The sequence below is a fragment of the Lacerta agilis genome, chromosome 7 (assembly GCF_009819535.1).
Source record: "Lacerta agilis isolate rLacAgi1 chromosome 7, rLacAgi1.pri, whole genome shotgun sequence".
Lineage (NCBI taxonomy): Eukaryota > Metazoa > Chordata > Lepidosauria > Squamata > Lacertidae > Lacerta > Lacerta agilis.
In genome coordinates, this window is record NC_046318.1 from 9,895,118 (window position 1) to 9,915,946 (window position 20,829).

At 38.4% G+C, this 20,829-nt stretch overlaps 1 protein-coding gene across 9 annotated transcripts in view; it reads left to right on the top strand.

Annotated features, from left to right (window-relative positions):
- Positions 1-18,754, top strand: part of SLC12A7 (solute carrier family 12 member 7) — a 91,119-nt gene extending 72,365 nt beyond the window's left edge. For 5 of the 9 annotated variants that reach the window (XM_033154341.1, XM_033154343.1, XM_033154347.1 and 2 more), the window contains exons 18-26: positions 2,447-2,642; positions 3,885-4,054; positions 4,604-4,735; positions 6,134-6,241; positions 7,941-8,057; positions 11,662-11,843; positions 14,569-14,583; positions 17,401-17,534; positions 18,034-18,754. In XM_033154341.1, coding sequence (XP_033010232.1) covers positions 2,447-2,642; positions 3,885-4,054; positions 4,604-4,735; positions 6,134-6,241; positions 7,941-8,057; positions 11,662-11,843; positions 14,569-14,583; positions 17,401-17,534; positions 18,034-18,125 — 1,146 coding nt within the window. In that variant the 3' untranslated portion in view covers positions 18,126-18,754. Of the gene's footprint in view, positions 1-2,446; positions 2,643-3,884; positions 4,055-4,603; positions 4,736-6,133; positions 6,242-7,940; positions 8,058-11,661; positions 11,844-14,568; positions 14,584-17,400; positions 17,535-18,002 lie in introns of all 9 variants that reach the window. The other 4 variants (XM_033154342.1, XM_033154345.1, XM_033154349.1 and 1 more) reach the window with 4 other exon arrangements.
- Positions 18,755-20,829: the final 2,075 nt, after the last annotated feature.

Consider the following 20,829-nt stretch of genomic DNA (forward strand, 5'->3'; position numbering starts at 1 on the left):
CCACATCCCGACCTTCACTTGCTCAGCCCTTCTGACATCTGGCACAATTGGCTGTGGGGTTCCCCCACTACTCTTAGAAGTATCCTGAGTCTCCTTTTGCCTAGCTTGAGGCTGCACAGGCTCCCTGCGAAACTAGAGCAGTAAGCCAGTAGGAACAACTGTATCTTTGACACTTCTACGTGCTGGGGGTACACTGTGACGTTTAAGCAGGCTAGCTTTGAAGTTGGATAGTACAATGCAGATGACTGCTGTGACTCAGTGACCCACCCCTCATATTGATTGGTTCGTTGCTCCTGAATGTACGATTTTATGGCTGCTTTCCTTCCCTGACATTCCTCCTTTGGGTACCTTAGGCATACTTTGGGTCTAAGTGACTCCAATATTTCTTGCCCCACTTCCAGCCCTTGTGCCATTGGCTATTCAGTGTGACAAGAGCAGCTGCATGAAGAACTGGATGAAGAAGACTCAGATCTTATATAATTTGATATAATTTCGTGTTTAATTTACCAATTATTTCAAGAATACCTTTAAACAGAATTTTTGTGTGGGTATCCCATGCTTTCTCATTCAAAGTGCAGTATAAATTAAAGGTTTGCATTATTTAATGCACCTCCTAATGCACAGCTATGTGATTGCAGACAGACTTTTTTGTATTAAGTACCAAAAGTCAACAGAATGTTTTTTAACAAAACAGTATCCAGGAAGACTCAAAATAGTTCCTTCCGTGCAATGACAGCTTGAAATCGGACTTCGCACTGCAATGTGCAATTAGAATGAACATGAGATAATTTGTGGCTTAGTGCTTAAAGCAAAATGCTTTATTCTTGGCCTGCGCAAGTCAGCATTTACTTAAATGTAGCACCCTCTTAATATTTAACAAGGTATTGAAGCTCAGAGGTCTGCCTGGAGTAATTCCCAGAAAAGAAAGGAGATGGCTCAGCAGTTTGTAAATGCTTGCTGAGTTGAATTTTTAATCACAATAGTTTGATTATTTAAAAACCAGTTACTCTGTTGTATTCTGAACACAATTTTACAATTGTCCCTTGCTACTGGAAAGATAAGTTTTATTTACTTTGAATAAACACTGTATTCATACAGGTTGTGCAGCAACGTGTTCTCTGGGCCAGTGTTTTTCAACCTTTTTTGGGCAAAGGCACACTTGTTTTATGAAAAAAATCACGAGGCACACCACCATTAGAAAATGTTAAAAAAATTAACTCTGTGCCTATATTGACTATATATAAAGTAATTCTCTTGAATAGGAATCAAATAAACACAATTTTTCCCACGGCATACCAGGCAACATCTCGCGGCACACTAGTGTGCCACGGAACAGTGGTTGAAAAACACTGCTCTGGGCAATGCTAAAAAAAGTAAAATGAAATGAAATATTAAATACAAAAACAAAACAAAAGACAGCATAATATAAAAGCTTTTTAACTCACAGTGAGGAGGAGGTAAGGCCATCCACACCTTAGAAGCCCAGTGTTTTAAAATAACAAAAAGATAATAAAAAAGCCATGAAGAAGGCACCAGGTGAGCCTCTCTTAGGAGTCTGGGAAGCATCAGGGTTCCTATCTATACAACATATATTGCTAAAATTATTCAAGAATAAATGCAAACCATGCCAAGGGTAGCCAGGAATAGCTCTGGCCTGTACAGATTTTCTAGCTTTAGGAGCAAAGGCTTGTTAAGGTTCCATCAGCACAGATTTTCCTTGTGCAATGAAATCTTCTCCCACACTCCTCCCATGCTCCCCCTAAATATGTTCTGGGGGTTCCCCCCAACCTCCAAAGCAGATTTGGGGATCACTGGGGAAGAAAGGGGGAAATTCCTGTTGTATTCTCTGGAATCCTTGCACTTGTTTTTATTAGGGCAGATGAGTTAGTTGAATACAGTGCCATATTATATGTAATTTGTAGTCCACATCACAGAAGAAGATTGCATATCTAGTTATTCCCAATCTTCTCCTCTTATTTATGAAAATGGATAGATTTGCACCTTATTTTTAAGTAGTAAATCTAATTTCCAGATAACAAAGGTGATAATTAGTTCATTAATTCATTTTCTCACTTTAGGCCTTTAAGTGTTTTCATTTAACACTTTCCCTCTAATTCAACCTTGTTACTTAATAATGTTAAATATCAAACTGGTATTTCTGGGAGTAGATTAATAGTCATTGTAATTGGTTAGAATTGTGTGACTTTTCTTGGCGGATAACGTTTTAAATGTCTGAAATATAACTTAATATGAAATACTTATTTCAAAAGAAAAGCCCGATTTTATTGCCAGAAATCCTGCTTGCTTATGTTTCCTTCCTTTATGTTTACAGCCGAACAATACAAAAACCCTAATAGAACTGTCCACAGTATTTTAGGAAATGCTTCATGCTTTAATACTCTTTTATGGGTGTTTATAAGTATTTATGTATCTTTTATCCCTACAGAATATTCGATCATTAATGGGGGCAGAGAGGACCAAAGGATTTTGCCAGATTGTGGTATCATCCACTGTTAGAGATGGAATTTCCCATTTGATTCAATCTGCTGGCCTTGGAGGGATGAAGCATAACACAGTCTTGATGGCATGGCCTCAGTCCTGGAAGCGTACTGATAATCCTTTCTCTTGGAAAAACTTTGTTGGTATGTGTGGCTGTACAAGTTATACGAATCATATTGACAACATGCAATATAGTAACACTTCATCTAAACATTCATCTAATTGACCTCTGAATGTTCAAAATCAACAGTGCCCTGAAATAGAGGTTTTGAAAAGAGCATTTCACAGATTGACCTTAGTGTCCTCCTGGAGTGGCACTGTCACACTGTTTTACGGTGTTCCATTCCTAACTGTGGGGTCACTTCCAGAGAATAGCATTGGATGATTCCAGTTTGACTCCATGGCCATTGTGCTGTGGAGTCTTGCAGAGTTTTCTTCTTGTACCTAGTGCTATTTAACATCTGTATGATCTTGTGCCTTGGGTAAAGGATGGACTTCTGAGAATACAAAAGCCAGTCAACCCTGGCTCAAGTACCGTATATACCCGAGTATAAGCCGACCCGAATATAAACCGAGGCACCTAATTTTCCTACAAAAACCTGGGAAAGCTTATTGACTCGAGTATAAGCCGGTTCACCTTTGCCACTGTGGAGGAGGAGGAGGAATGAGCAGCCCGAAAGCAGCCCTTTGGGCTGCTCCTTCCTCTTCTTCCTCTTCTTCCTTTGCCAAGTTTGCATTTATGTGAGCAGTTCAGGAATGGAACAAGCTGCCTGGGGAGAGTAAAGAACCGCCGTTCTTGTACACTTCTTAAGGAATGGTTGACTGGGGAGAGCGGGTGGCGGCACGAGCGGAGAGAAAGGGCTTCTTTCTCGCCACCCCCACCACTCGCCTCACTCGAGTATAAGCCGAGGGCACCTTTTTCAGCACAAAAAATGTGCTGAAAAACTAGGCTTATACTCAAGTATATATGGTAATTATTTTTAAAAAAATGTTACGTGTATTCTGTAGATCCTTTCCTTCTTTTGGTCAAATGATGTACTATGCAACGTGAAAGTGTACAGGTTATCAAAATTTAATTATTTTGTGCATCACTGTGGCACAGCTACAGCTCAAACTTTTATTAAACCCTTAATATGTCCCAAACCTCAGTGGTACAGATTCTGCTTTGCTTGCAGACTATTCCAGGCTCAGTCCGAGGTAGAGTTAGGAGATCTTCCTGCTTGAAATGCTGGAAAGCTACTGCCAGTAATTGTAGACAATACTGACTGAGCTAAATAGACCAGTGTTCAAACTGTATAAGGCAGCTTCTTAGCTTCTCCTAACAAGGATACACATTTTTAAAAATACCGATAGTGGTTTTCAGCAGTCTTGTTTCTTTTTTTCAGACACTGTTCGAGAAACAACAGCTGCACATCAAGCTCTTCTAGTTGCCAAAAATATGGACTCGTTCCCTATGAATCAAGAGCGTTTTAGTGAAGGCAACATAGATGTTTGGTGGATTGTTCATGACGGAGGCATGTTGATGTTGCTTCCTTTCCTGCTGCGACAACACAAGGTACTAGCCTTTCTTTCCATTGGGAAACTTTGCTGTAAAATGAACAAATGTTAATTGTAAGCTCTTTGAGGCTAGGAACTTTTGCATGTGAAATCCTATAAAGGATCCAGATAGTTCTGCATAAACAAAACAAGTAGCCCGGACATGAGATATAGTCAGTGTAGGATCTCTTTGTGCCATAAACTTTTGGAGTGTAACAGAAGGCCTGATTTTCTTTCACTAAGAAGTGTTTCTGTAACCATAAGGCCATGAATGATGCAATATCTGAAGTCTTCTTCATACAGAGAAGTTCTAAAGGCTGGAGATTATGGCATGGAGTCACTGTGTTCTTCCTCACTTTCCTTTTCTCCAGCTGCAATGGACTTCTGCTGGTAGTGGAAAGCTTATGAGAGACAGGCATTAGGCAGGAATGCAGTGCTACACTGATAGCAATGCTAACAGCAGAAAACCACAGTAAAGAAAACACCAGCAGTACATTGCCAGCAATAAAGTTACGAAAAATCGCTTCCACATTTCTAAAAAAAAAAAAATGTTCTCTCCTACTGACAGGTGTGGAGAAAATGTAAAATGCGCATCTTTACTGTAGCTCAAATGGATGACAATAGTATTCAAATGAAAAAGGATCTCCAGATGTTTTTGTACCATCTTCGAATTAATGCTGAGGTCGAGGTTGTTGAAATGGTAAGGTTTTTGATGCACCCAGTTAAGCTTTCATTAAATGTTTATGTTTATCCTTAGCAGAGGAACATTAAGATGTCCATTGTGGGTTTTTTTTAAATTACACCTATGTGTAATTTAAAAACAAAAACCACCCTGCTTTTAGTGAGCCCCAAAGCAACTCACATAATTGTGTGTGCATGTATGCCTCGGGCTTGTGGTTTGTTTCATACAAACAAACCCTGAGCTATAACCAAGGTTTGTTCTTCTCTTACCAATCAAGCTTTTTTGCGGAGACAAATCATGAGCCTGGGTTCAGACAGCACAAAAAGCCAAGCTCTGTTTTGTTTTGTCCATGGCACATACATCGTTTTAAATCAGTGTCTTAAAAAAATAAAAAAGACACTTAATATAATTTTGAAACACTCCTGATCCAGATCAGGTTATGATCCAGTCAGGGCTAAGCATATTCACATCCTAGTGATTTCAGTAGGAAAGTTAAAACAGGTGTGTAAAAGTGTCTCACTGAAGTTAAACTGACTTGATCGTGTCCATTCATTTTTTCTTCCTCCCTGGTATAAATCTGAATGCCCCTTTAAGAGTTTACATCTGGCTGCACAAATGGGTCACCAGCTTGTGGCTGAGTGGGCAGTTTTTTCAATCAGTGCAAGTTAGACGTGAGGGACCCTTTCTTCTCTAATACTTTCATCATTTGTGGTTGTCGACCCAACAGAGAGGAAACTGGCCTCTCTTTTAGCTCCCTCTACTGGAGGATGTAGTTGAATAAGGTTGGAGTATGTGTGTTTATATCCATCTGAAAAGGGGACACAGAATGAGAGTATGACTACAGTAGTTACATTCCGGGGAATGCATGTGAAGCCAAAATCACGTATAGACAAAACACAATGGGTTCAATGGCAGATGGGTTTGCCAAAGTCATTTCCCCAGAGCCACACCTCCTTTCTTCCCCTTGCCTTTTTTTTTTTTAATTGCCAGGTGCATAAAGCTGAATGCGTACGAATTAAATGCACGTAAATTGCGGTCTTAACTGCATATGTAAACCAATTAATATTTGTCCAAGAATCCATTATCTTCATAGTGTATATTAGCTCTATATATTTAATGAAGAAATGTGTAACTTTATGTTTCAGCAACATAAATTGCAGCAGAACAGTGGTAGTATGTGTTGCCTACCTTCCCCCATTTTGAGGGGCAATTAAATCATCAGGTTCTACATAGACAGTTTGCATCTATTCTAAATAAAAGTTAGCACAATTTCTCATTGCATTTTAACTTATTGCTTCTTCCTTCCTTCCTTTCTTTCTTTGCTTTTGGGGTAGTCTCAGGGGATTGACCCCAAACACCAGGGTTACTAGCATATGGTTTCATTTTATTGCAAATAACATTTATTTATTTTTCCAGTTTGAAAATGATATTTCAGCATTTACGTATGAGAAGACCCTTGTGATGGAGCAGAGGTCTCAGATGCTAAAGCAAATGCAGCTTTCTAAAAATGAAAGGGAAAGAGAGGTAATCCATTTTATTTACTTATTTTTTAAAAACAATGAAAATAATGTAGGAGCAAACCAAAATTTTGTTGCTAATTAATGAGGTCATTATTGGCCTTCCCCAAGGTATCAGAAATGGAATGAAGCTATCCAGGGTATCAAATTATTTGGGGCAGCAGTTTTAACTTATGGAGCATCATCCACCAGGATGAGCCCAACTATGAAATGAGCAGGAGCATTCATGTTAGTTAGGTTTGCTGAATGAGTGCTTTCTAGTAGATTCAATTCTATATTTATTAATTGGTGAAAGGTGTCATTTGGATTTACATTGTTCTCCCTGACTCACAGCTGTCCATGGAAGTGCAGGTCAATTCTGTGTTCAGGGCAGCTGTCTACCAGCTCCATCTGGTACTCCAGCTGAGACCCTACATGCCCGTGGACTGTGTTGCCAAAGTGTTGCATGCTCTGGTTATCTCCCACTTCGACTACTGCAATGTGCTGTACGTGGGGCTACCTTTGAAGGTGACTCGGAAACTACAATTAATCCAGAATGCAGCAGCTAGACTGGTGACTGGGAGTGGCCGCCTGGACCATGTTACACCGGTCCTAAAGGATCTTCACTGGCTCCCAGTACGTTTCCGAGCACAATTCAAAGTGTTGGTGCTGACCTTTAAAGCCCTAAACGGCCTTGGCTCAGTATACCTGAAGGAGCATCTCCACCCCCCATCGTTCAGTCCTGGACACTGAGGTCATCCTTCAAGGGTCTTTTGGTGGTTCCCTCATTGCGAGAAGCAAAGTTACAGGGAACCAGGCAGAAAGCCTTCTTGGTAGCAGCACCCTCATGGAACACCTTCCCTTCAGATGTCAAAGAGATACAGAATTACATAACTTTTAGAAGACATCTGAAGGCAGCCCTGTATTGGGAAGTTTTTAATGTTTGATATTTCACTATGTTTTGTATATGCTAAAAGACACCCCGAGTGCCTGGGGAAACCCAGCCAGATGGGTGGGGTATAGATAATAAAAATATTATTACCTACAAGAGCAGTGCCATTTATATCAAAAAGGATTCAATCCACAAGTAGATGCTTACGAAGGTGAAGTTCAGAAACGGTTATAAAATACAAAAAATATATAATACAGTTTTTGTTCTAATAAAAGACTTCCCTTTAGAATATTTTTTTCACTGAAAACATTAAAGGACAGCACAGATTTGAAACAAGAATTTCCCTTGTAGGCCCAACCTACGACTTCCAAATCCCTTGTATAAATATTTTAATTAGCGGGCTTCTTCAACTTTTTAACAACAGATTAGCAGACAACTTTTCCTTTTAAATAAATCCTTGGCTCTTTCACTATGTCTGCAGGGTCTTCGGATTTTCAGAATTACTCTCGTATTGGAAAACTAACTTAAGCACAGAAAGCAGCATATGGTGGGGAGGAGCTCCACTGCGCTCCTTGCCTCAGGTCAGCATCGTTGCTGTCCCTTAACGGGAGGTGAAGGCAGTGAGGAAGCTGCCAACCTCAACACACACACCCCATAAGCAGCCTGATGGCTCTACTCCCCTCTGGGCGCCACTGCTATCCATGATAAGTTACCCACTGCAGTACCCATTGTTTAGATGTATTATGCTTCCTTCTGTTGTTTAATAAGTGCCATTGTATTTTATGAGCTAATGATATGCTTTTTCTGGTTGTGCCTGGTGACCTTCCTGTCCCAGATTCAGAGCATCACTGACGAGTCTCGTGGCTCAATCAGAAAGAAGAGCCGCTCTAGCCCACAATGTATTGGTCAAGATGTAGACAATCTGCTACCTAATGACATTCAGGAGGAAGAGGTAGAAATTGTACCCACCTGACTGTTCCCTTCCCATTACAACACTTACAGTGCCATTGTAAACCATAGCTGTACTAATTACTACCACTAACCTGTTCTAATTCTTACTAATTACACTATTCTATGTAGGGAGTACCATCCCTACGGTATAAAAGCAGATGGATTTTTTAAAATAGAAATTTCATTGTGCAGCTTTTCAGAACAGATCATTCTGAATATATTTTTCCCTCTGGTATCTTTAGTTGAATCACTTGGTTGAACAACATGGCATTCAAGTCTTATGTTCATAGGGGAAAGCCCCTGAATCTGGTATCAGTGCTATATACATTAAAGAAAGATTTGTGGTACTGCTCTCCACACAACAACACACATGTTCAAAATTCTGAGTTTCCAGGAAAGACAGAAATTTGGAAAGTTGTTTTCAGAACTTTCCTGGAATAAATCCATTCATAAGCATTCTGCCGTTATATTTATTGCAGTGATTACTTCCATGAAGAAATCATAGGACCACCAGAATTGTCTCTCTGAACCGATCAAACAAGTCTAGGCAATATTTAACAGAAATATTTAAAGGCTATCCAGGTTAGCACTCAAGACACTCCCTTCAGGAAACATAAAACAATAAGGTTCTTTATTTTTTAAAAATCATGATCTTTGAAATTAGAAGCCAAATCATTGATCACAATCTATCACAATTTCAATATTTATGAGAAATCTCAAGCTTTATCACAATCAGCTGTGTGCAAAATTGTAGCCGTTCTCTCATTTTGTTAAGTTCCTTAGATTTAATAATAGATGGCAGCAATAATTTTGTGTTTCTGAATCTTGATTGATCATATAGAAATAATGATTCTACAGAATGTCATGGTACATGTAATACATTTTAAGCCTGGTTATAATTTTAAAAATGGCACTTCAAGTGTGGCTCCCTGTGTTCAAACCCGGATATCCTAATTTTAGTTCTTAGCAATGTGGAATGTCCTTTTGTAGATCACCTTTAGTAGGTTCAGTGTAGTTGTGTGTTTGAAGTGATAACAAAATAATCCAAAATTAGAATTTAGTAAATGTCACCCCTTTCTGTTCTTTTAAAATGTTGTATTTAAATCCCGTGATTTATCAGATCTTTAATGTTTTCAATCCAGCAGTATCTGATGTCTGTAATTATCATTTGTGTCCTAAAGCCTGAGGTATTTTTTTAAAAAAATTAAAACATTAACCTAAATGTTAATACGTTTATTGGATATTATTTGGCTTTATCCCTCTGATAGTATCTCCTCTTTGGAACAAGTCTGTATTGTTTGTTGTTAACACTAGTGTGGTAGATTGTTGTGTTTATTACTTAATTATTCATTGCACTGTTCTGCATTCTTTGACGAACAGGTTGTCAATATAAAAGTAGAATGTTTCTCGGTTATTGAAATTAAGGAATATAATAAGCAGTATAAGTGAAAATGCATACATGTTAATACAAACTAGTTTTAGGATAATTCAGTAATGTAATTAAGACTTCGTGTCAGAATTAAAGCATTTCAGCATTTTGTGCATTGATGCAGACATTAATGAAAAAGCTCTCTGGTTGAACTGGTTCCATATGCGCGCTCTCTCTCTATATACACACACACACACACACACACACACACACAGGATATTGTTTATTTCCATAGTAAGGTAAAGGTAAAGGGACCCCTGACCATTAGGTCCAGTCGTGTCCGACTCTGGGGTTGCGGCTCTCATCTCGCATTACTGGCCGAGGGAGCCGGCGTACAGCTTCCGGGTCATGTGGCCAGCATGACTAAGCCGCTTCTGGCGAACCAGAGCAGTGTACGGAAACGCCATTTACCTTCCCGCCGGAGCGGTACCTATTTATTTACTTTGACCGCTGGAGCGGTACCTATTTATCTACTTTGACGTGCTTTTGAACTGCTAGGTGGGCAGGAGCAGGGGCCGAGCAATGGGAGCTCACCCCGTCGTGGGGATTCAAACCGCCGACCTTCCAATTGGCAAGCCTTAGGCTCTGTGGTTTAACCCACAGTGCCACCCTTGTCCCCATTTCCTTAGTAAGTAGGTTTAAATGTTTCAGACTTTTTGAGAGGGAAGAACTTCCAATCTTCTTCTGGGGGTTGGGGGTGGGATGATGTTACAGACTTGTATTCACAGGTGCTGTGATACTAAGGTGACATGCAGAGCCTTTCCAGAGAATAATTCTATTGTATAGTGCTATGCTGCTACGTTTCATAGTACTCAAATAACAATATTTTGATGCTGTTAAAATGTCTTCCCACTCCATCTATTGTGATAGCGGGTAATATGATGTATATGGAGGTGAGATATTAATGAACAATTTGGATGATGACTGTGACTTCTTGTGAAAAGTGATGCAGTTCTTACAACTGGGGAGCTTGCTATTTTGTGACAGTTTTTAATTTTAAAGCTTATACCGCTTAAGCTTGGGCAGGCTTAGAAAGATATAGATTTTACACCAGAGCTGTAACTCTCAGTAATCAAAAGCACTGCCTTTGTAGTAATCCTAAATGCCAGATTTTGTTTCAGAAGTTCCATGAGCCAAAACTCTTTCACACTTTATTGTCATGTCGCGCCAAAGAATAGTAGCGCCATCTATGGAAATAGGATTGAATGGCATGTGGCTTGCTATATTATCATGTAATCTCCCAACAAAAATATGTAACTTGTTCCTCAGATCAGCCTCCATACCCAGGGACTGTAAAATGGCCAACGTAACACCAATTTTTGAAAAGGGATCCTGGGAGGATCCTAGCTATTATATGCTGGTTAGCTTGCCTGTCCCAGCAAAACTGGTGGAAAGCATTGTTAAAGATAAAATAACCAAGCATATACAAAAAAAGACTTGCTGAAGCAGAACTAGCATGGCTTCTGCAAGGGTGAGTCCTGTCTTACTAACATATTAGAATTATTTGAGAGTGTCAACAAGCAAATAGATAGAGGTGATCTGGTTGACATAGTTTTTGACAAGGGAGTTCACCAACCTGAGTAAATTCTGCAGTCGAATGATAAGAAGAGAAGTCCTCTTCTGGAACAGGAGCTGCTTATGTAAGAGGTAGCAAAGAATAGGAATAAAAGGCAAATTCCATGCTATAAATCAATAGGAAAGAGATTGAAAACATTGTTGGCATATGTTTGGCTCAAGAGACATTGGAATGTGCCTCCACGGGGTTCACCTTTGCCACAGAATCAATCTTTGAAGTGCAACTCTCAGGAAAATGTGTGTTCTGTACCATTTGTGTGTATAAATATATTCTTATTCTTCAAAATGAGCAGCTGCCTTCATGTAAGTCATCCTATCACAGACATATGTATCTGCAGGGTCAGATACATTATTTCTACCCCTTGATGGGCCATGGAATGACCCCCCATCCCCATTTAGAACTAATACTGTCAACAGTTATTGTTACTAAACTGGTGAATAAACATCTTGAATACATTGCATCTCTCATAAGCTGAACATGAACTGCTTTTATGTACAAGCAAGCAAAGTATTTACATGGTATTTACAGGCCTCTGCCAGCCTTGAGTTCCCCGACTTGCCAAAATGCTGATCTTTACATTGCTTGTTTGTGTTTGGTCAGGCTCAATTAATCCATGACAGAAACACTGCGTCCCGCTCAACAGGAATGGTCAAATCTCACACTGCTGTTGCTACACCAGACAAAATACAAATGACCTGGACAAAAGAAAAGCTTATATCCGAGAAGCATAAAAATAAAGAAGCTTGTCTGTCAAGCTACAAGGATATCTTCAGTATGAAACCGTAAGTAGATACGTAAGGCATTAAATACTGATAACATTGATCAAACCCACACTAACATTTAATGGTATTGAATAGAACGGGTTTATACCATTCTAGAAATGGTAGCTCATAGAGGAAAGCAGTAAGAATGCATTGACCAGTTAGATTCTGGAGGTGTAAATGCCTTAAAATCATAAAATCCAATGCTGAAGATACAAATAATTCTATTTTTCTTTATACACACACTACTAGCCCTCTTCCCAGTACTACCTTTGCTCTTACATGAACAGAATTAAAACAAAATAAAAAATAAAAAAATTCCTTCCAGTAGCACCTTAGAGACCAACTAAGTTAGTTCTTGGTATGAGCTTTCGTGTGCATATCTGAAGAAGTGTGCATGCACACGAAAGCTCATATCAAGAACAAACTTAGTTGGTCTCTAAGGTGCTACTGAAAGGAAATTTATTATTATTTTGTTTTGACTATGGTGGACCAACACGGCTACCTACCTGTAACATGAACAGAATTGTCTTCTAATTATTCTCTGGGTATCTTACATTCAGTACTGCTCTCTTGAGTGCAGCAGGAGCTGAGTTTTAGTTTGAAGGCTTATGAGTAAGCAGGAGCCATAACTGTAGAAAACTTCGTGAAATGTAAAAGAAGACAGAATATCTTTAGAAACAGGTGTTTCCTTCTGTAAAACTTTTATGCTTTGCATGGCATGGTATCATAGCGACATCATTATTTCAGTGGTACTATAAGGCAGTGTTTTTCAACCTTTTTTGGGCAAAGGCACACTTGTTTCATGAAAAAAATCACGAGGCACACCACCATTAGAAAATGTTAAAAAATTTAACTCTGTGCCTATATTGACTATATATAAAGTAATTTTTCAATTTTTCCCACGGCACACCAGGCAACATCTCGGAACAGTGGTTGAAAAACACTGCTATAAGGAAGTGAACCACTTTGTTTCAGTAACCACTAGATGGCGATGTAATCCTATTAATCATTGCCAGGACTTGCAGCACCTATAGATTGAAAAAAAAACCCACAATGTTGGGTTTTGTTTTTATGGAAATAAATGACATGGTTATGTGTCACAACATGGCTTATTATGTTTATCATCTATTGTACATGGGCTGTTTTGAAGTACTATCCATTACGTTCGTTAGAAATTTGCTGTCCAAACCCTTTTTTATACATTAATTTCAGAACATAAAAATAAGTAATAGTTTAATTTGTAAAGCATTACAAAGATAGCACTAAATCTGAAAAGAATGTGATATATGTTTTCCGTACAAGTTAGATTTTGATAATCCTTTAAAATAAAGCAGAATTGATATAGATTATTTCTGTAATTTGAAGAAATAATTTAAGGTCCATCCTTATTTACACTACAATAAATACTATTTCTGTCATAAACTAGAACAGTTGGAGCATTTGCTAGATTTCTGTAGCAAGAAATGTGAAAATGGGTTGAGTTTTTAAATAAAAATAACTGACTTCACACCTGTAATTTTCATACACGGCAGTGGAACAGGTGATTTGTTAGGAAGATTAATAATAGAGTGATAGTAATCTGTCCCCCAAAAGACATAAGTGAGTTTCTACACTGATCTAGAGACCCTCATGTGCATTATGGTTTACAGCATTGCAACCTATGTGTGTGTATTTGCAATATGTTCCTATGTCTCCATGTTAACCTTCCCTGCTGACCTTTCTGCTTCAGAAGTTATTGTTTTGGCCTTCGGTAAGGTTTACTGCTGTGGTTGCTTATCTCTCAGAAAGAAAATTAACAGCGCTTTAATTTACGTTTGATTGTGCAATTTAAGAACGCCGTGGCAATGGCAAAAACTGAATAGGTTAGTTTTAATCTGGCCAAGTAGCTGTAGAATTATTGTATACCTGAATGCTCAGTTACGATCATACAGCTTTGTCTTTCATTGCTTGCTGCCTTTTGAAGAGAGCTGATGTGGGATACTGTTTCTCCGAGAGGTAGGAAGCCGCTACCCCTCATCACAGTCTCCCTGCTTCTCCTCTCTCTAGGTGAAAAATATCCAACCCCTTCCAAATATGATGTTCACCTGCCACCAAGGATTTGTGGGGAGGGAAAATACATTAACACAAAGGCCAACTGCAAGAAAAAATTGCAGACCACATTAAACAATTACAAAAAGAGGGTTGAAAACCGTAGCTAACACGGGGAAAAAGAAACCAGAGAGTAAAAGATAAAAACTAAAGCACCATAATAAAAAGCTTTGAAAATAAAAACCAAAGAAACAGAAAATTTAAAAATAGGAATTTTAAATGCTGCAAGTATAGAGGAATAAAATATTATGTTGGGTCAGAATTTATTCCTTTTTCAGATGAAGGAAGATTTTGGAAAGGGAGCATGCAAACTCAGGAGTTGCTTATTTGCATAGTTTCATCTCTGTGTGTGCGCCTGAACTATTAACACTGCAGGAAAACACTTAAAGATTAGAGGGGCAATTTTAAGAGCAGTGCAGAACTGCTGTACAATATGAACAGGGGGCAATTTAAACGTGTCCATTCATTTAGGAATGTGTGCCATGGTTTGTTTTTAAAAATCACATGCAACATACTAATTTTTAGTGATTAAAATGTTTAGGAAATGAATAAAGTTACATTGTGTTTTAAGGTGCTATATTATAAAAATATGCCATATAGCTATGTATGTATTCATAAAGTAATATTTTTGCACATTTGTTTCTCTTCCATGTAGAGAATGGGGAAATCTGTAAGTCGAATTTGATTTAATTTAGGCTGTTATTCCTGCTTTCTGTGCTTTATTGTTTAAGTGTTGTTGCATGTCTCTTCCAAATTAGCTGTTTTTTAATCTTCACTGGGTCTGTGCATTATGTTTTAGCATGTGAATGTGATGGCTTAGCCTTCCTGTCATATTTTCCTTTTACGCTTTTCTCCTTTTTCTAAGCTAGGTGTCTCTTTTTTATTATTACTTTTCTTCAGAGTAAATCACATTATGTGTCTCATAAAATGAAGGTCACCATTTTCCTGTATTGAACATTTGACATTTCCTTCATCAAAATCCCATGGATGCAACTTTTCCCCTTAATTATCTCAATAACCAGATGCACAGTAGTTTCTGGATAAGCTAACATTGACATAATTGCAAAGATTATAACAATGACAATAAAGGTGATTAAAAAAAAGAAGAAGTGGGGAAAGATAGATGCAGATATTAATCTCATGAGTTTGTTAAGCTATATTGTGTTCAGTTGCTTAATTTGTAAGAATAGTGTGCAATATTGCATACCTTCAAACTCTCCACTCATGGGGGGGGGCGGGACATAGCAGTAGATAATATTATAAAAAGAAATTAATGTGGATAAATGAGTCATTTTTGAGGCAGATCATTCAACCTTATGAAAGTGATAGCGATGCAAGTTTTTGTTCTCCTGTGACTTCTTCCATTCCCCCTGCTTTGAAGCACTACTAAGGGCTCTCTCCTGCTTTTTTTTCTTTTTTGTTGAATATCCCTGTCATTTTGTTCTTTGATTTTTCCTCTGTGTGAGTCATCAGTTCTTTATACCCAAAAACTTCACACATAGCATTGATGTTTCTCTTACAGTTTTTTTTAAAAAAATGTCTTTTTACATATCCATCCTCCATAATCATTGTATGACACCTAAGTGTCTTGATCCAGCAGATGTGATCAGCCTGCAGAAAGCTTTCTGCCCATGGATCTGGTTTCTTGAACGCACAAAATCCAGATATGTGGCAGACCACAGACTGTCACCAGTCATGCACACAGAAACCCATGACCTGTTCCATATACACCCATGATTAGGCTTATGCAGTTGACTCCTTACGTATGTATGTAGCGGGGCTCTTGTGCTCCCACAATTCTCTAGGTCAGGAGCAAGTGCTGCAATCAGATGATCATATCTTGGGTTAATAAGGCAAGGTATGAATGTGCCTTGCAGCGCTCCATGAGACCTCTTTGTCCCTCCTTTGACATGAAGCAGCAAACAAACTAGGAAGACTCCAGTTAACGGTTGTCTCCTGTTCTGAACAAGGGAACTGTGGCTAACAGCTTCAGAACTAGCAAAGATTCTAAGTCATGGCTTGAAATTGGATTTGTATCCTAGCTTGTTCCAAAGCAGTTAACCATGTTATATTTAAACAATAAGAAACAAAAATAAAGGGTAAAAGGACCCTAACAGTTGACTTTTGTATCCTCGCCACCCTTGAAAAATGTGATGGAACTCCTCAGTTGGAGAATCTTCCAGGGCATATATTGCCCATTACTGCATTCATAAGAAGAATGGCATCTGCCTTTTGAGTTTTCCGAAGGTAACATAGCAGCTGTTATTGTTCTATAAAGTTGTGTCCTTTAATTTTCACAATCAATGTACTTTAAAACTTTAGTGTTAACATTAGTGGGAGCAGCTAAGCATATAATATGTCTAAAATTAGGCACATACTGCACAGAAATCTGAACCTAATTTATTGGTTCTCTCTATCCAGTGACATTCATGTCCCCTGAGAATTAATATTAAAATAGCAAATACAGTTCAGTTTAAGTGTTGCATATTGGGGCAAGAAAATGTTATTAACGCCCTACACATTTTGGAAAAAAGATTTCCACCTTCAGAGGCAATTCTCTTTGTTGGAGCACTGCAGAAAAAAATTACTGAGGGTTCTTCCTTGGCCAGATGCAGCCCACTGCCTTCCCTACCTTGTTTTGGTTTTTGCACATTAGGGCAAAAAGCTTAATTCCACACACACATTAATGGAGTCTGAGCTGACAGTGCCTGGGGGCAGGATAGGGATGATGGAGTCTGCTGTGGAATAGCTAAATTAAAATTTTGACCCAGTATGCATCAGCTGTAGAAAAAGGTAAAATTCAGTTTGAGGGTTATACGGAAAGGAATCAGAAATAAAACTACCAATACTGAAATGTGAATGTATGTTGTGACCATACTTTGAACGCTGCAGTTTTGGTCACACCTTAGAAAGGATGTTGCAGAATTAGAACAAATAAGAAGAAGGGGAACCAAAATAATCAGGCTGGAGCAAGCCTCCCATGCCACTAGGCAGTTCTCAGCAGATTATTCCTGATGGAAAATGTGATTACCTGAGAAAAAATGGGTTTCTTGCCTTTGCTCTGTGTCAATGTAAGAATGAAGAAGTCATTGATGAACGAACCCTTTAAGGAGTAAATTAACTTTGGTAGCCTTTTGACTTAGAAAAAGTGCAAAAACAGTAACAATTCTATGCTACTTGGAACAAAACATTTTATCACTCCTTGATTTAAAGTTTGCAGGTCTACAGAAGGGCGAGATATATTTGTTTACAAAGCTAGATCCAGTCCACCAGCCCAACAGTTGACTAGACTTCATAGACACTGTGCTCAAGTATTTTATTTTATTATTTCATTTTTTAGGAAATGTCATGGCATTACCTGCTGATTACTAAGCATTTGCTACGTTGTATGGCTTAAGATTTTTTTGGCTGCAACAGTAACTTTTTCCTTTCACTTATCCGTAAGATTGTGCTGGCTGATCCATCTCTAATTGTTGCTGTGTTGTAGGAACCAGTCGAATGTGCGAAGGATGCACACTGCCGTCAAGCTCAACGGAGTTGTGCTAAACAAGTCACAGCACGCCCAACTGGTGTTATTGAACATGCCTGGTCCTCCAAAAAACAGGCATGGGGACGAAAATTGTATCCTTTTTTGGTGCACTTTAGGCATAAAAGCAGCCATCCAGCAACACCCAAAATCTGTTATGGCATATTAGAATCAGATAAGGGAAATATTGAATAGAACTGTATGAAATAAAGGCAGTTGACCTATTATGCAGGAGAGATGAGTGATTTAATAACAGTGTGGGAAGTCAGTTACATAATGATAAAATCTCAACACTTCCTGCTTCCGGATAAATCTGCAAATTTACATTTGATAACAGATAACAGAAATTCCCATTTTACTTTCCCATGCGGAACTGAAGTTGAATTGGGGAATGAGAGTGATTTGCCCAGTGAGATCATCGCTGATCAGAGGTATGAAGTCGGGCAAAGCAAGCTGAGTATGTTTTGCTAACACATACCTTAAGAGAGATGCGGTTTGCACCTTTAGGTGTGAGAAGGGGAAGCATATAATCACCATAAGGTTTCGGTACAATTTTATTCCAGGTCTTAAAACCTTGACTACTTTGACATCCAGATATGGAGTTCTTGGAAGTTTTGACAGAAGGCTTGAACAGAGTGCTCTTGGTACGAGGAGGAGGTCGTGAAGTTATCACCATTTACTCCTAATAATTTTACTGAACACACCGATAGTACTACACATAACATCTGTTTCTGGAATTAAATGTGGGACTTTGGCAAATCTTGTTGGGACTAATGACTTTTGCCCAGCCCTATTTATTGCATACAAAATAGAATCAAACAGTTGAATCCTCTTTTTTTTCTTTTATAAAAATGTAAGCAAAATTATTTCCTACATAGATCTCTAAAATGTGTCTTTATTGAATAAATGTATTATATGCTTGTATATTTTTTTAATGTAGAAAACGGAGACGATATTTTTTTGTTGTTCTGGGGATTAGGGTGGGACACAGATGGGCATACTTTTTGCACATAGCTCCTAGTAAATACAATAGCTGCTTCTTTGACATAGGAACAGACTCCTAAGTTTGTACTACTTTTTATAATGATGGTTTTTAAAAAAGAAAATGAAGAAATGGGGCTTCCAGGAACCATTTTATAAGAGTCTGGCCTACATATTTTGTACCACTGACCCTGCTGACTGGAAGCAGGTTCTGTCTCCTTACCAAGTCGCTATGGTTCTGTATTCATTTTAATCCACAACTCTGTGAATTGTTTAGCATTGTATTTTAATTAAAGATCACTGGTTGAATAAAAGTCCTTTGATTTAGGAACCAAAATTTTGACTACTTGAAAGTGGTCCTTATGAGTCCAGGCTTAAATTGTTGCTAAAAGCTGAGTCTACCTTAAAAAGATAGTACTTCACTTACAAATACAGCAAGATCTAATCTTATTTTTAGAGTATTGTTTTGGAGTGTCTTGTTTTTAAGGTTTTGAACCCCAGCTCTTAGTTTTTAGGAGAGAAGAAAGGAAGAAATCCACTAGAATAAATCATTTAAGCCTTTGAAGTTACACATGTCCAGCTGCTGTAGGGAAATAGAAGACATCAGAATGCAAAAACTTGACAACTAAGAATACTCTGCTCTTAAGCAATATTGACTGGACCCTATAAATGGCAAAATAAAAGTCTAAAATTCATCCTCTAATACACTTGCCTACCCATAAGCTGCATAGTACCCGTTTCATTTAGTAGGCAGGGAGTGGCTGGAGTTTTGCTTCTTCCTCAAATTTCTGGTAAACACCTGACTTCACCAGATCAACACATGGCCACTATCAGTCCTCCATCCTCTTGGGCAGTAGCATGACTGTTCCACTTCCCTGACTACCTGCACCAAAAGCCTAACTATATATTTCCGCTCAATATTGGAAGGGGGCTCTTTTGGAGACCCAAATGCGAAACTGAAATATTATAAATAAGATATTTTGTACAGATGCAGGTAGAATCAAGCAACTGAGAGTTAAATACAGCAGCTGTTGAGTGCAAAAGAAGTGCACTTGGTAACAGCACCAGCAGTGTTATTAATATTACTTAGTTAAAGTGAAAATTCTGGAAATTTCACCATGAGAAAAACCTTAAGTGTTTTTAATGGCTTTTGTGGTTTTTTGGAGGGGGTGGAAATGCAAATAAATAGAATATAGAATTACTTATTAGATCAAATATTTCTCACATTTAAAAATGTATTGTGCATATGTTAGGTTGGCATCCATCTTGGGAGAAAATGGAAGAGTGTGCCTTCAAGGGTTATGTCAGACAATTGGAGAGTTAGTGCCTGCTGTGTCTGTAGAGATGAATACAGGAGAGACATGTTTTGTTGCAGCTGGGGCAGATGAAGGCATCCAGTTGTGCTGCTGCAGATGCACCATGGCATCTCTTCTTTCTGGGTTCCTCCCAGTGGTCATTCCTCCTCTGGTCACTGCTGTGGATCGTTTAAGAAATGTATTATACATAAGTTACCCATGCATGAAATTAGAAGTGTGTGATATATTGGTTAGATTTTTCAAACAACAACTGCAAATATAACCATTGTTAGAGATGGGATTGCAAGCTTCTACTCTCGTCGAGGTACCTGTAACGCAGAAAGAGAAGAAACTTAATTTTTCTGAAGAGAGCTTGGAAATGAACATCTGAATCACAACATGATTTCACGGATCGTGTGCATGGATAGTTCAGTGCCCGCACACTGGCGATTCAAGACACATCTGATGTTTTGCCAGGTATGTAATGTACATAAGACCAATTAGCACAATCCTTAACTCTCAGAATTGGTTTGTATGAGATGGAGATCATGGATAGGTTCCATGTGCATTGGGCACACAACCAACTGGGTTCAGGAACAATGCTGTAACCCTGGGTGTGCAAGTACATTTGTGTGGCTGGCTGGCTGGTACAATGTTGATTTTCCACCATGCATAGCTGCATCGTTTTTAGAGCCATATCTTTGTAGCTCGGAGGTTTTCCATCCTGTTATCAAATTACTGCATATTGGGCCTCAGTGGGTAAAATCTTGACCTTGAATGTATGTTAACGTATTCCTGGGGGTAGTGAGATTTTTGTACTGAAGCTATATTGAAGTCAGTACTACCATTGTTAGGGAGTAAGGTTATTGGCTGTTGATCTTTGAAGAAATGTGAAAGCTAATTACTTTTAGCATTTCACATAAATATTACGGCTCACAAGTTTTTATTATGCAATGAATGCTATTATGCTAGCAGTTGCTTCATCCCCTATCATTAGTTTGTTGCTTTTGTAGTTTATTTTTGTAACTTTGTTGTGATTGTTGCAATCATTAGGGATGTTCTAATTACTTATTGATTGTCCATAACGCATTTCACAGTTGAAGTCATACAGTGC